We start from the raw sequence: 13,639 nt of genomic DNA, 5'->3' as shown, positions 1-13,639 counted from the left end.
AAATAAAACTGATGATCTTCAGTATAAATTTACTGTATTACTTATTCTCTTATTGGCTGTGCATTTATTTACTCAGGGAATCACATATGGGGTCATTTGACTTAATTTTCTCTTCAATTCAGAAATGCCAAATACTAGAAATAGATTATTCAGTCTCTATGTGGACCTCACTGATGCATTAAGCACGACCCCTAAAGTGTCACACAACTCATGTTACTAGAAAATTCTTCCTTGTGTTGAGCAGAAATTTGCCTTCCTGCAGTTTATTTTAAAAAGTAGCATAGTTTGGCTTAGTGGTATCAGTTATACACATCCATAATTATATAACTTCATGTTCTTATCTTCACATATTTTCTGTGGTAATTTCCCCCTCGATACGAATTAATTAATTAAAGAGTTTATGTTGTAATTGGGTAGGTAAGCCATTTCCCTAGGAAACCTCAATAAAAACAGCAACACCACAATCACTGTAATTCATGACTGAGTCTCAAATGCCTGGCACAGATGGTCCGCTAAAGGAAAGGCCTATCTGTGATTTTCCAAAGATGGTTTCTCTATTAGGGCAATCAGATGTATCCAGGTGGCAACTGGGCTTTGCAGTTGTCAGAGAACAAAGGGCTGAATGAAGCTTCCAGGGCTCACCTCGGGCATCTCCTCACCTGAATTCGTGCACCCATTTACTAGTAAAGTCCTCAGGCCAGACAACTACCTGTTCTTTTATTAGCTTAGTTAGCTTCCAAACATTTCTTCTATTTCTGAAAATCAGAGATTAAACTTCATTTGGAAGCATTATGATGGGTATGGGAACATGGGAAAGGAGCTATAATTTGCTGGGTATGTGCTCTGGGGAAGTCATTTTTCCAGGAAACTGCATCTCTGCTTGTCCCTGGGGAGAAAATGGGTCCTCACAGGACCCACTGGCTCCCCTGATTTCTGCACTCAACAGCAGTTCAACAACAGTGCACTCAACAGCAATTCAAAGCATGACTCAGTAACGAGGGAGTGGAGAAAGGATGAGATGTGGTTCAATGAATAGTCTTAAAAAATCATCTCAGTTTTTTGATGAATATATTCATCAACATGTATGTAATGGTGTGACTCTTACTGTAAACAATAAAAAGAATATGTTCCACTAGCTTGAATCTAAACTGCCATACCTCAGGAATTGGTTCATTCACGTAGACCCATTCTTCCGATCCTGGCTTTGGTGGTGGTGGCACTATTGGGGTAGGTGACTGAACTGTGGATTCAGCAGGTGATCTCCTTCCTGATGCTTTTCCTCCTGACAGTTTTCCTTTAGCAGAACCTTAAACATGCATATAAATCATTCCACTACAAGTAGGTGAATGGGACCAGATTCTGGCAGGCGAATAAATATATGAATGCCATGGACTTCAGGCAATTCATTAATTACATTTTAAGCAACTCTGGGTAGCATCAACTAATCAAAAATAATAAACCTCATTTTCTACAGCCCAGACATTAGCCAATAATACCAATACTCGTTTTTTTAAAGCAATACAACCTCTCTTGTTCGCTTGGCTATGACAAGCAACTTGATATTTTATTTTTATCTCTGTCCTTTCTTCCACAAGGAACATATAGTTCTTACAAAGTTTAGAGTCTAGAGAAAAGTGTATTTCATTTACTATTGCAAAAACTGGTACGTGAAACTCTTCACCCTGAATGAGAAAGAGGGCAGCTATAACAGAAGTGGTACTTGGTGTTCCTTGAAGCCCAGGGAAGGCGAGGGAGAAGAGGAGGTTATTGTAGGAGTTTTCCAGAGCTGGTGAGGGATGCGGGGAAAGAGAAGAAGGCATATGGTACCTCCTGAATAGTCCCACATTCCCTGCATGAGACATTGGGTTTCTGAGTGGAAAACTATATTCCTTGCTGGAGTCAGGGAGTATGGATAAAGGTAATTGCCATGCCATAGCCTGGCTGAATTAAGGCATTAAAGAGACAGAAGGAGAGGAGAGGGGAGGGCAGCTGAGGGGAGAGAAGGGGAAGAGAGAGGAAGGAGAAAGAGGAGGCGAAAGAAGAGGAAGAAAGGAGGAGGAAGAGACCTAATTTTCAGTTCAGCATCAAGATGGGAACGAGACCTGTTAAGTGCACCCTAATGATCCAAAAGACTGTGACTGACCAAGGCACCTTTGATTCAGGAAGAACATTACGTCCTTAAAGGATCGAGGTTGTCAGAGTGTAGAAAGTCATTCTGTTTAAATTCTACTTATCTTCAGATCAGTTATCCATATTCTAGATGTAGTTTATAGATGCCTGTAGAATTGGGAAAACATTCTTTCTGAAAAATATATGTATATAATGTTTTTTGAATAAAAATGCTCTTTAGGAAGTAAATATACCTTCTACTTTAATGCTAGTTAAAATATATGGATTATATGTAGAGGGGAAATTGGCAATTGTATTTTGCGGGTAGTTTAGGTGAGTTCTCCTTATATATTTAAAAAGAGTATCCATTATCCACAGGTCTAATGTTGTATCTAGATTTTTTTTTTTAATTTAGAAAAATTTAAGAAAATCTTTGTTCAGTCAATAACCAAAATGTTCATCTATTTTTTTTTCTGTTGATAATTTTTTATCCTTTGACTTGACTTTCTGGTGCAATAAAAGTGAGAATGCTATGGCCACTTTAAGATAAATTTCTCTAAGAAATATTCCTAAGAAGAACCTTGTAATTATCAATGTGAGATGGAATGAGTTTCTTTTTCTTCTTCATCTATTTCAAATATTATTAAACACAATAGAGTTTCAGTAAAATAAGAGCAAATTTTTTTGTAAGTCCCTGGAGTTACTTAAGTTGAACTAACTACATCACTCCAGTGTATGTATTTTACTGGTTGAACTTGTATCTGCTCATTGTTTGTTTAGAGTCTGTATACTTTTATGATCATAGAGCATGTGCACTATTATGTCTAACTTGATGGTTTAGTACCTATTATGCATAGGTATAATTAACTCCTACTTTTGATGATCTATATATGTAAAAGGCTAATATGCAAAGTGTCCCCTCGGGAGTTCAACCGGGAGTTTGATTGCTCGCTATGACATGTGCTGACCACCAGGGGGTGGTACGGAACGAAGGAAGTCCGGGGAAGGAAGGCCCCGATTGGCCCTGATTGCCGGCCAGGCCTAGAAACCCTACCCATGCATGAATTTCGTGCACCGGGCCTCTAGTTTTGTAATAATCCTTCATTTGATTTTGTCGATCACACTAAGAAAGCAAGGGATGAATCACGTAAATGTGACAATTATTCTCCTATTAGTATAAGCAGGTGAGAGGTGAGCATAAGTAATAGCCTTTAACATTTCAGCTAAAATTTTTATGTCAGTGTTAATTCACCAAGTGGCTCTAGTTACATAAGCCCATCAGGGCATATGATCAGAGAAGGGTGATATTCTCTTTGAAATTCATAGTTATGTATCTTTAAATGCCAAAAATAAAGATTGTTTTTTAGCACTTCATTTTGTGAACTTTGCACACTCTTGGGAGGCAACTACATTGGCAATTTGTAATGAAAGTTAAACAGAGGTACACACTTCATGACAACCCATTCGAATGCACCCTGGAAAATGCCAACTGTCTGTATCCATAACTACCTTTCAAGCTCTAATTAACTGGCCATTGCAGCAGCTTCAACATAAATCTAACTAACATGCTTTTAGAAGCGGGGATTTCCTTTTACCAACTGTCAATTACTTTAAAATATATACCCCTTATTTCACAGAAATAGTTAAGATAAAATAGAAAAAAAAGCATAAATGAAATTAGGGTCAGGAAAAATACAACTTAAAGTAGAAGGTCAAAACCAGGGGAGGAATTAGAAGGCAGATACTGAGACCTAGGTCCCTGCATAGATACTAAATCTGAGTCGCTAATCTGTTCTAAACTTTTAGACAGAAAAACAAAAAAGAGGAAATGCTATACTTTAGCTAATTATCTAACCACTTAGAGGAAGAAAGATTTTCCTGTCCCTTGATTCTAAATGAAATTTCTCACCGAGGATTTCCTATAGGGGTCATGGAATGATGTAGTGGGCATGCTATCCCTTCAGAAGATATAATACCAGATTATTATTGGTATAATGAAAGTTTCACCTCCACTGCTATGTTATGTCATGAAGGTCGTTGAGGATTTTATACCAAAGTGATTATCAGTGAAAGCAATTCCATGGGACCCAAGAAATAGGTTCAGTATGTAGCTTTCTGATGGCATAGCTTAGCCCAAGGATAACACCTATAGTATCTGTGATGAATGGATATTATGTATATTAGATGTTCTTGAAATTATTCCTTACAAGCATCACTTTTCTCAGCAGGACCTTTGCTAGGAGCCAGGCTGTGGAAACAATGAGATTATATTCTCCGGCAGGAGTGTATGGCTTACAAATGCCTGAGAAGAGTATTCAGTGTTTACCAATAGTCTAGCTTTTCACTGAGACAGTTAGAAAGTGCAGAATTATATTTAATCAGATATACCTTTTCTTTTGAATGCAGTATCACCTTTCTTCCCCTTTCCTTCTGGAGGCGAGTCTTGCTTACCATGCGGGGGTTCTAAATAAAATTCAACACATATATATCATTTATGGTTTTCTTTAATAGTCTGAGCTATATGATTTGTAAGCAATCAAATGTTACTTCTCACAGATAAACAGTTACATTTGTGAAACCCATAACATGGCTCAGGCCTTTACTATGAGTTAAAATTCATCAGAAGACAGCCTGTGGTTCAGAAGTTCTTGAATGACAGCCTTATTAGAACTATTCTATTCTGTCACACAGAAGTTTAGTCCTAGTTTAACACCAACATTTTGTAGTGGATTTGGTTGTAAATTCTTCACTGCAACAGATCTGTAGAGTTTTAAAAGTTAGTCACAGATCCATTCGAAGCGTATGGCTGTGTTTGGATTTATTTCAACTGAAGAATCCTTATACAACATGAGAACTGAGTCAGTAATAGAATGATGCCAAAACACCTTGAAGAAGAGTTAAATAACCACGTGCTTTGATATGGCTCATCCCTGAACTTCCCTCTACCACAGACTTGGTTACCTTGTGACTTCTGCAGTTCCATTTTGCATTGACTATAATTTGCAATGCAAAGGGTAGATTGGATATATTTATCATGGATTCCCTGAAATCTAGTCCAAAATATATTGGAAGAGAGAAAATGGGAAACTGATGATCTGGACGTCAATAAGATGTCCCAAATAATAAATCAGTTCCTTGAAAAAAATTCACTACATCCTGCATTATTCAGTCAATAAATTTCATCATTTTTTCCCTTTATCCTGGTGCTACAGTATTTTTCTTCAGTAGAAAGATGAATATATAGGGCAATTTAAATGCCTGTGATGGAGAGAGACCCCATCTGAACCTATTCTTTGTACAGTGGGGCCTTGACTTACGAGGGTCCCGACTAATGAGTTTTTCAAGATACGAGCCGTCTCTTGGCCGATTTTTTGCTTTGAGTTGCGAGCTAAAATTCGGGTTACGAGCCAGCTTCAGATACCCCACCGCAAGTTGGCGCAGCGAACGTCACAGTGAATGCCACAACATCAGCCCAGCATCACGTGTCTCACTCGTTCACTTTTTGATTTGACATACAAGTAATTTGAGTTACGAGCTCCGCACGGAATGAATTAAACTCGTAAGTCAAGGCCCCACTGTATTTAGAAGTGATAGTTATAAGAATATGTAAATGCATAGCACATACCACTTACATTTAAACATCTCAGATCCAACAACCAGGAGTACATAGAAATAAGACCAGTGTAAGACATAGAGAAGGAGTACCTTGAATCTTTGTTAACTTCTATAAAAGGATTTGATACGTCTAAATAGCTGACCTCCAAACTCATAAATAAATAAATAAGAAATTCAAACATTTGAATTCATTTCTTTTTAAAGAAATAAGCTTAATAAAATAATGATGATGATGATGATAAAAGTGTACGTATGCTTCTAGTTCCTTTAATAACATTATTCTGGGTAATCAACTGTTTAACTTGCTCTAAACTTAAGCTCAAGCAACAGAGAAAAGAAGGTAAAAATAGAGGTACCTAAACACAACTTATAAAGTATTGTGGGCAAGTCTAATTTCTGCTGGGACAGCATGCACTTTGTCCACTTTTTTGTTGTTTTCTTATTTGTTTTAAAATATATTCTGAAATCTCAACAAATATTCTTAACGCGCAGCATGGGTGATTTTATCACATTGAGAATTTTAGTTTTAAATGGAATTCTGACTTTTGGTAGTAGATTTGATACTAAACTCTTTACTAAACCATAACTACAAGTTTTCAAGCTTAATCCCAAGTGCATTTGCAGCAGATATATAAAATGCAGACACAAATCACTTAGTACTCACTATTCTATGCCTATGCCTCACTCTTGACCCCATTTCCACCCTGATTTTTTTTTTTTTTAGTATTTCTTCTTCTTTGCATCTCAACACCTAAAGGTGATTCTAATTGGGTGTTTGAGTTGGGCATGTTCAGAGGCCTCAGACTTTTAGTTCTGAAATCTTCTCTTTTGAAAAAATTATAAATTTTTATATTTAAAAAAAAAACCTGCTGGAAATTTTCCTCCTAAAATTGCTTATCCAAGCTTCCCTGAGCATTAAGGGCAGCGAGGCCTGTTCTATTGCCCCACCAATGCCCCAAAGCACCGCGATCTCCTTGCAACAGAGATTACAGTTGGAAGGCAGTAACTAGGCCTCCGGAGATGAATCCTTCTATACATTTTTTTTTTTATTTTATTGATTTCTTACAGGGAGGAAGGGAGAGAGATAGAGAATTAGAAACATCGATGAGAGAGAAACATCGATCAGCTGCCTCCTGCACATCTCCTACTGGGGATGTGCCCGCAACCAAGGTACATGCCCTTGACTGGAATCGAACCTGGGACCTTTCAGTCCCCAGGCCAACGCTCTATCCACTGAGCCAAACCGGTTTTGGCCCTTCTGTACATTTTTAAAGATCAGGCACCAGCCCTGTCCTTGGTGGAAAAAAGAGACAGCAGATACAACCACTCTTTGAAGCAACAATAGCTTTATTATATCTCCAGTGCACAGTATTCAAGAACAATTTTAAATTCACAAGGAAACTTCAGAAACTCAGACTGAACTGTGTCATGACCAGAAACACCAGAGATTGGTTTGAGGGCCTGGCTCAGGTACATGGACACTCCCACCTGTGAGCAGGCTGAGGCTGGGGGGAGGGAGAGCTGAGCCACAGGTTGAAGGCCTGTCTCACTTGAGCTGCTGTGGAGACTATCTTCCCAGTTCTATCAGACATTTTAAAGATTTCCATTTTTCCTCCAATCTATGAATTGTTTTTGTGTTTTTTTTAATTCCCAGTGAGATAGTGGGGAAGGGTGTATATTAAACTCACAGCTTTGTGCATTTCTTTTGTTTTGGTTATTGTTAATCCTCACCTGAGGATATTTTTTCATTGACTTTTAGGGAGAGTAGAAGAGAGAGGGAAAGACAGAGAGAAATATCGATGTGAGAGAAACACATCCATTGGCTCCCTCCTGCACGCATCTGACCAGGGCCTGGGCCAGGGAGGAGCCTGCAACCAAGGTACGTGCCCTTGAGCAGAACTGAACCTGGGACCCTTTGGTTTCCAGACCGATGCTCTATCCACTGAGTCAAACCAGGTAGGGCACAGATTTATGTTTTATTGTTCATGTGATAAAAAAACAAACAAACTTCTTTTAGAGTTTGTATATTTTGCCTTTAGTTAAGCCCCATTTTGTTGGAATATAATGGTCTTTAATAGACCATAGCATGTTGCCAAGTCTTTGAATTTATTTAATATAAATAAATTTAATTTAAAAATATTCAGGTCCATTTCAAATTTCCATGAAGCATGAAGATGATGGGGTTGGAAATACAATCATGATACACTATCAAGAATATACCCAGGGAGCTCAGCAGGCGTGGCTCAATGGTTGAGAATTGACCTATGAACAGGAGGTCACGGTTCTATTCCCAGTCAGGGCACATGCCAGGTTGTGGGCTCAATCCCCAGTAGGAGGTGTGCAGGAGGCAGCCGATTGATGAGTCTCTCTCATCATTGATGTTTCTATCTCTTTCTTCCTTTCCCTTCCTCTCTGAAGTCAATAAAAATATATTTTAAAATAATTTAAAATCTTTTTAGATATACTCAGATAGACTTGGGTAACTGTACCACCTGCCACTCATAAAGCTGAAACCAGAAACTACGGCCACATTTGTTCATGTATACAGCCCAAATTTATGATGATATTCTACCAACATCATGCATTTCAACAATTGAGCACTTTACATTTGTCATTATTTTCATTGTCTAACACGTAACTTAACAGTCCTTAGTGGTTAAGAATCTAGAAAACACGGAAGCTACGAAATATTTTCTACACAAACTCTTTATCCACATATATTATATATTACACCATATACTTCTATCCTTTTATAATCACACTGCACTGAAGATTAAGTTACATACAAATCCTAGTCTCTAATGAGTACTGTTGATTTGTTCCCTTATTCTGTGGATACCTGCGTATGCTAATTCTCATGGTCATAAGATGTTCTCACCGTACGTCAAACTACAGTTCAGCACACAGACGTCTGTCCTCCTGATCTGCTCTAAATTCCTGATTATACTCTGTGCCTTTTCTCTTCCCATCTGTGGACTTATTCTAATCGGTAGATCTGGGTGTGAGGACTTCATGGTCCCCGCCCCCGACGCAGTGAAGTGCCTGGGCTTTGTGACAACCAGGCTCTTAGCTACTAAGGCTCTTCCACTTCCATCTGAGCGTATGGCTTGTATCCATATGATTACAGTTGCTCAAAGTCTGACTCTAGACTAGTGGACCGGGACTACCATTTGCCATTCTCTTCTAAGTGAAAACGAGACTGGCGGACAGGATGGCAGATGGTCCCGTCAATCACCTGGTGGTGCTTTTCCTTTGCCAGTTTTCGGGTGCTCATGCGGAGGGTGCGTTTCCTTCTCCTTTTCTGGTTCAGGAGGCGGGGGAGGCGGCGGCGGCGGCGGCAAAGGTGGAGACTCAGCCAGGAGAGCTTCTTCCTTTTTCGCAGCTTCCTTTTCTTCTAGTTTCCTTTTAACTTCAAAAGGACGAGAAGAATGAACTTTGATTAGGAATCTCAAACACCTACTATTTCACTTGACCTACTATTAACCACCTAAATGGATATCAACTGTCCGTACTGTACTGATTTAAGGCTACGTTTATGTTTTCGGGCTCTCCCTTAAACTATCCAGTTCTTAAGATTTTCAGCCTCGCTGCTTGGTAAGAAATGCCATTTCCCTCTGATGATGGTGGTGGTGAGGCTGGGATGGGAATGGAATGGGGATTGTGTGTGTGTGTGTGTGTGTGTGGCTTGTTGAGGGGGTGCCGAATGTAAAAGCAACAATCTAAACATAGCTAATGTGGTGGAATAGGAAAAAAGGATTATTTCAAAATTTCCAATGGAAAAAACAAGATTTAAAAAAGTGTAAAGAGAAGGTGAAGAGCAATGTGATGGAGGAGGTGGGGGTGGGGTGGAAAAGGAAGGGGAAGGAGATGTCAGCACCAATGTCTATGAGTGAATAGATGTAAAGCGCTTAGAATAGCACATAGTACGCCATTGAGTTTTAGCAGTTCATTCATTCATTCATGTAACAACCATTCACTAAACCTGAATTGTGCCTTGAAAGAAAGGAAGGGCTGTAACAATAAGGTAAGACTACCACTGCCCACCACCTGCTACTATTCCTACTGCTGCTGCCGCTACTACTATTACTGCTAGTACTACACTACTAACTACACTACAAACAACACCAGGCACAGAGCTGGTTGCTGAAGATACAACAATAAAACGAGAGAGAAACATCACTGCCCCGTGAAGCTTGCATTCTAGTGGTGAGAGGCAAACCATCCATGTGATAAATAAGTTAATTTTTTTTAAAATATATTTTTAATGATTTCAGAGAGGAAGGGAGAGAGAGAGAGAAACATCAATGATGAGAATCACTGATTGGCTGCCTCCTGCACGCCCCACACTGGGGACTGAGCCCACAACCCAGGCATGTGCCCTGACTGGGAATCGAACCGTGACCTCCTGGTTCATAGGTTGGCGCTCAACCACTGAGCAGTGCCAGTGAATAAGTTAATTTGTATGAGAGGTTGGAAGGTGATAAGTGCTAAGAAGATAAATAGAACAGAGTACTGGGGATTCGAAGTGCTGTGGGGCAGGCAATGAAGTTTTAAATAGAGTGCTGAGCAGGGCAGGCCCATTGAGAAGGTGGGGTTTGAGCAAAGACTTGAATAGAGTCAGGGAGCCAGGCCTGTGGGTAAGGGAGGGAAGAGTGGCCCGGCAGAGGGGACAATCAGCCCAGAGCCTTGAGTGGCAGAGCGTGGCTGGCTTGTGTTTTCCCAGGCTCCTGTTATTGTGAAGGCCCTTTGGCTTTCATGATTCAAGTTCACCCCTTCTAGCACACTGTCCTTGCCCTCCCGGACCTTCATGCTGGAAATGGCCACAGCTTTACGGCCTGCACCCCCGGCAATGAGTCCCTACACTCTCGTATGGCTGTTTCTCTGTTTCTCTTTGGACATCCTTCCTTGGCCTTAGATTATTCTCTGCAGTTCAGCAAACAAGGAGGTTTCATTCTAGGAGATCTGAATTAACTTTTTCTCTGATTATAAAGTAATATGATTACTATTTTTTAAAAAAAATCAAACAATTTAGACAAGTAAGTAGAAAGGGAAATGGCCCGCTCAGGTTCCTTGCCTTTCTCCTTTCCTGACCATCAAGTACTGCATAGGCTGCTGGACTCTTTTCCGTGCATATTTAAAACATAGACACACTTTTAAAACAAAAATGAGATTACTTACTATATAACCTGCCTTTTCCTATTTAACTACATATTATGGTCACATTTTTGTGGGCATCAGAATATATATAAAAGCACCATACCCTTTTATTTTTTAACAGAGTACTAAGTAAATGTTTAGTATGCTAATGATAAAATATTTGTTAAAATAACTGATTGGACTGTAGATCTTAGACAAGTGGCAGTACAGTCTGCTAATGAAATCGGCGATTAGAACGTAAAATCTTTAGAAAAATGTTGAAGTGAGACGGATAGCTGAGAGAAACAAATTGCTTCTAACCTGCAGATGTTCGAGGCTACAGCTTAGAATCAGTCTGGTTTTGCCTCCCAGCCCAGACTCTGAGATGGCTGTGTGAGGTATGTTCCTCCTCTCGGCCTCATACCTGACCTTCCAATAACATGCTAAGCCGCTTAAATAATCGATGGATCTGGTTTTTATTTTGTCTGAAAGCTTTACGTGGGTGTTCCAGGAGCTTGTCTTTCTAAGTGGGAGGTCCTAGCCCCCAAGGTGGTTGTGCCTGATACCCGGGTGCTACTTCAGTGTCAGGCAACTGACACATGATGGTATGTCGGTCGCAAGTCTAATGGCGGGGGGCGGCTGGCAGTTTTAGAATCCTTGTGATACTAACTTGGACAATTTTTTAATTAATCCAAGAAACTGCAGTTGCCAGTTTAATTAGGGGTAACTGATAAAAGGGAAACATTTTGCAAATCATTTCTCAAGGGTAGGATTCCACTTGAAGTCTGGCATTGACAGTGGATGACTCCTCATTCCTTTCAATAATAAGTTCCAATAGTACCATGGGACAATTATTATTGGTTAGATGAAAGACAAAGGAGGTCAGGATGGTTTGACTTGGGTAATATGTATCCGAGGTCAGGATGGTTTGACTTGGGTAATATGTATCCCAGAAGCAGGCATATAAGTCAACAGTTGCTAATCAGTAAATTCACTGTTCCCCTCCCAAAAGGAGGATTCACGCACTGTTTCCTTATAAGGCTCAGGTTGACAGAGTGATATCTTTACCCTTCTCTATATCAGGTTGACAGAACTCTACTATTATTGTTTTTCATATGAAAACAATGCTTTCAGCTAGATGACCTATTTTAATTAAATTAAAACAAAGAGGAAAAAATATTTTATTTAGAAACATCTGTGGCAGAAAATTAAAATCAGAGGTATAAGACATTTGTAGATGGCATAATCCAAATACAAAATAGGACTTTGTGATCACACTCTCATTCCCTCCTAAATTCATTAAAACCATACATTTTGATTATATGAGCTCAAAATTATAAAAAAATATAGTTACCTTTATTCTCTTTTTTAACCATTTCATTCATAACCATTTCTTTCACTTTTTGGCATAAAGACTCTGTATCTACTTCAGCATTGATTTTTATCAGAATATTTTCCGGTTCTGTAAACCATTGCTCCAATAAAGGCCAGTTGTCCAAGAAACCTATAATTCTACAATATCAAAATATTATATAAACATCACATACTGATTGAAATATTCAAGTAACATTATGCATGATTTATCTCACATCCATAATGAAAAAACACACATTGCCAATCTAGTTAAATCTGAAAGACCAACTTTAAGAACTCTGCAGGTAATGGAAGAATATTCACTTTAAAGAAGAAATTATTTAATACCAAAAAGCCATATTTTTGAGGTGTATGAAAGAGCAAAAGGAGGTTTAAAATAGAATCATTTCAGGAACCTTTTAGTGGCAGTTCAGTTCTCTAAGGATACATGGTCTGCACTCACAGGGGAAGAGCTGAGTACACTTTTGAGGGCAGCTGCAGCCTGAGCTGCCTACGTCATCTACTCTTTTCTTACGAGATAGAAATTGAAGAGATCGTTGAGTAAGTGGAGCTGGTTCTGACTTACTTGCTTTACTCAAATATATTCTTGGAATGATTCTTGAAACTTTCCTGTGTTCCCTGAGAGGCAGTAGGTTTAATTAATGTCACTCAAATTACTTGTCCCTGGCTCACTATGTATTTTTAGACTCCTCAAGGTTTCATAAAATTGTTTAAATTTTCTTTTCCAATGAACAAATTGCATGCAACCAAAAGAATAGTTTCTTTTTTTAAAAAAAAAAAAAGCTTAACTTCATTTTAGCAAACCAAAAGTAGTTTTAGAACTACACTCTGTAGTCTGCTGCCCAGCTCTGAGATTTTATGGTTTTCATCAGCATTTGCTGAGTAGGGGCTGGATTAGGATTCCATATAATGAACTTGTAAGTTCCTGTAACCACAGAGGGAGGTGCTACCTGATTTAATTCTTCCCTCCCAGGTTATGGTGACTGGTGCTCTATGTCAGCAAACTAGCACACAACATCAAAGCTACTTAGTTTTGCTCTACCTGTAAAAGACTGAATGCTAGGAGATACATCTTTTCCCTGGATCTGATGATCCCAAAGGGACGTGTTGTCAGTCTGTTCAAAGGACAAGAAGCAAGGACACTGAGTTTTATACTAACCGATGCTGTATTTGGTCTCTTAAATTCTGGTCACCACCCGTATCTGGTGTTCTAGCAGCTACATACTGATAGACATCTTCCTGAGAAGTCTCCGTTGAAAATGCTTTAGCTGTGACATGAAAATTACCTAATTAGATAATTTGCAAAACGAGTCAAAGTTGCTGACACGCTGTTAAAATGTATTAGGGTGACCTGCCCTTACTCTCTCCTGCTTGGACATGTTTTCTGAAATAGATGTTAAAAGCC

The 13,639-nt window shown here is 39.1% G+C and overlaps 1 protein-coding gene and 1 long non-coding RNA gene across 2 annotated transcripts in view; one reads left to right on the top strand and one right to left on the bottom strand.

Annotated features, from left to right (window-relative positions):
• The window catches only part of SPEF2 (sperm flagellar 2), a 128,744-nt gene that overhangs the window by 50,815 nt on the left and 64,290 nt on the right, over positions 1-13,639 (bottom strand). The window contains exons 17-21 of the mRNA XM_006090107.3: positions 13,394-13,502; positions 12,215-12,372; positions 8,960-9,133; positions 4,498-4,572; positions 1,158-1,306 (exon numbers count right to left, since the gene is read on the bottom strand). Coding sequence (XP_006090169.1) covers positions 1,158-1,306; positions 4,498-4,572; positions 8,960-9,133; positions 12,215-12,372; positions 13,394-13,502 — 665 coding nt within the window. The remainder of the gene's footprint in view (positions 1-1,157; positions 1,307-4,497; positions 4,573-8,959; positions 9,134-12,214; positions 12,373-13,393; positions 13,503-13,639) is intronic.
• Positions 1-13,639, top strand: part of LOC111826328 — a 62,490-nt gene that overhangs the window by 4,995 nt on the left and 43,856 nt on the right. The window lies entirely within an intron of this gene.

The sequence above is a fragment of the Myotis lucifugus genome, unplaced genomic scaffold (assembly GCF_000147115.1).
Source record: "Myotis lucifugus unplaced genomic scaffold, Myoluc2.0 scaffold_68, whole genome shotgun sequence".
Lineage (NCBI taxonomy): Eukaryota > Metazoa > Chordata > Mammalia > Chiroptera > Vespertilionidae > Myotis > Myotis lucifugus.
The sequence above is the reverse complement of the archived record's forward strand: the minus strand, read 5'-3'. Positions and strand labels throughout refer to the sequence as shown.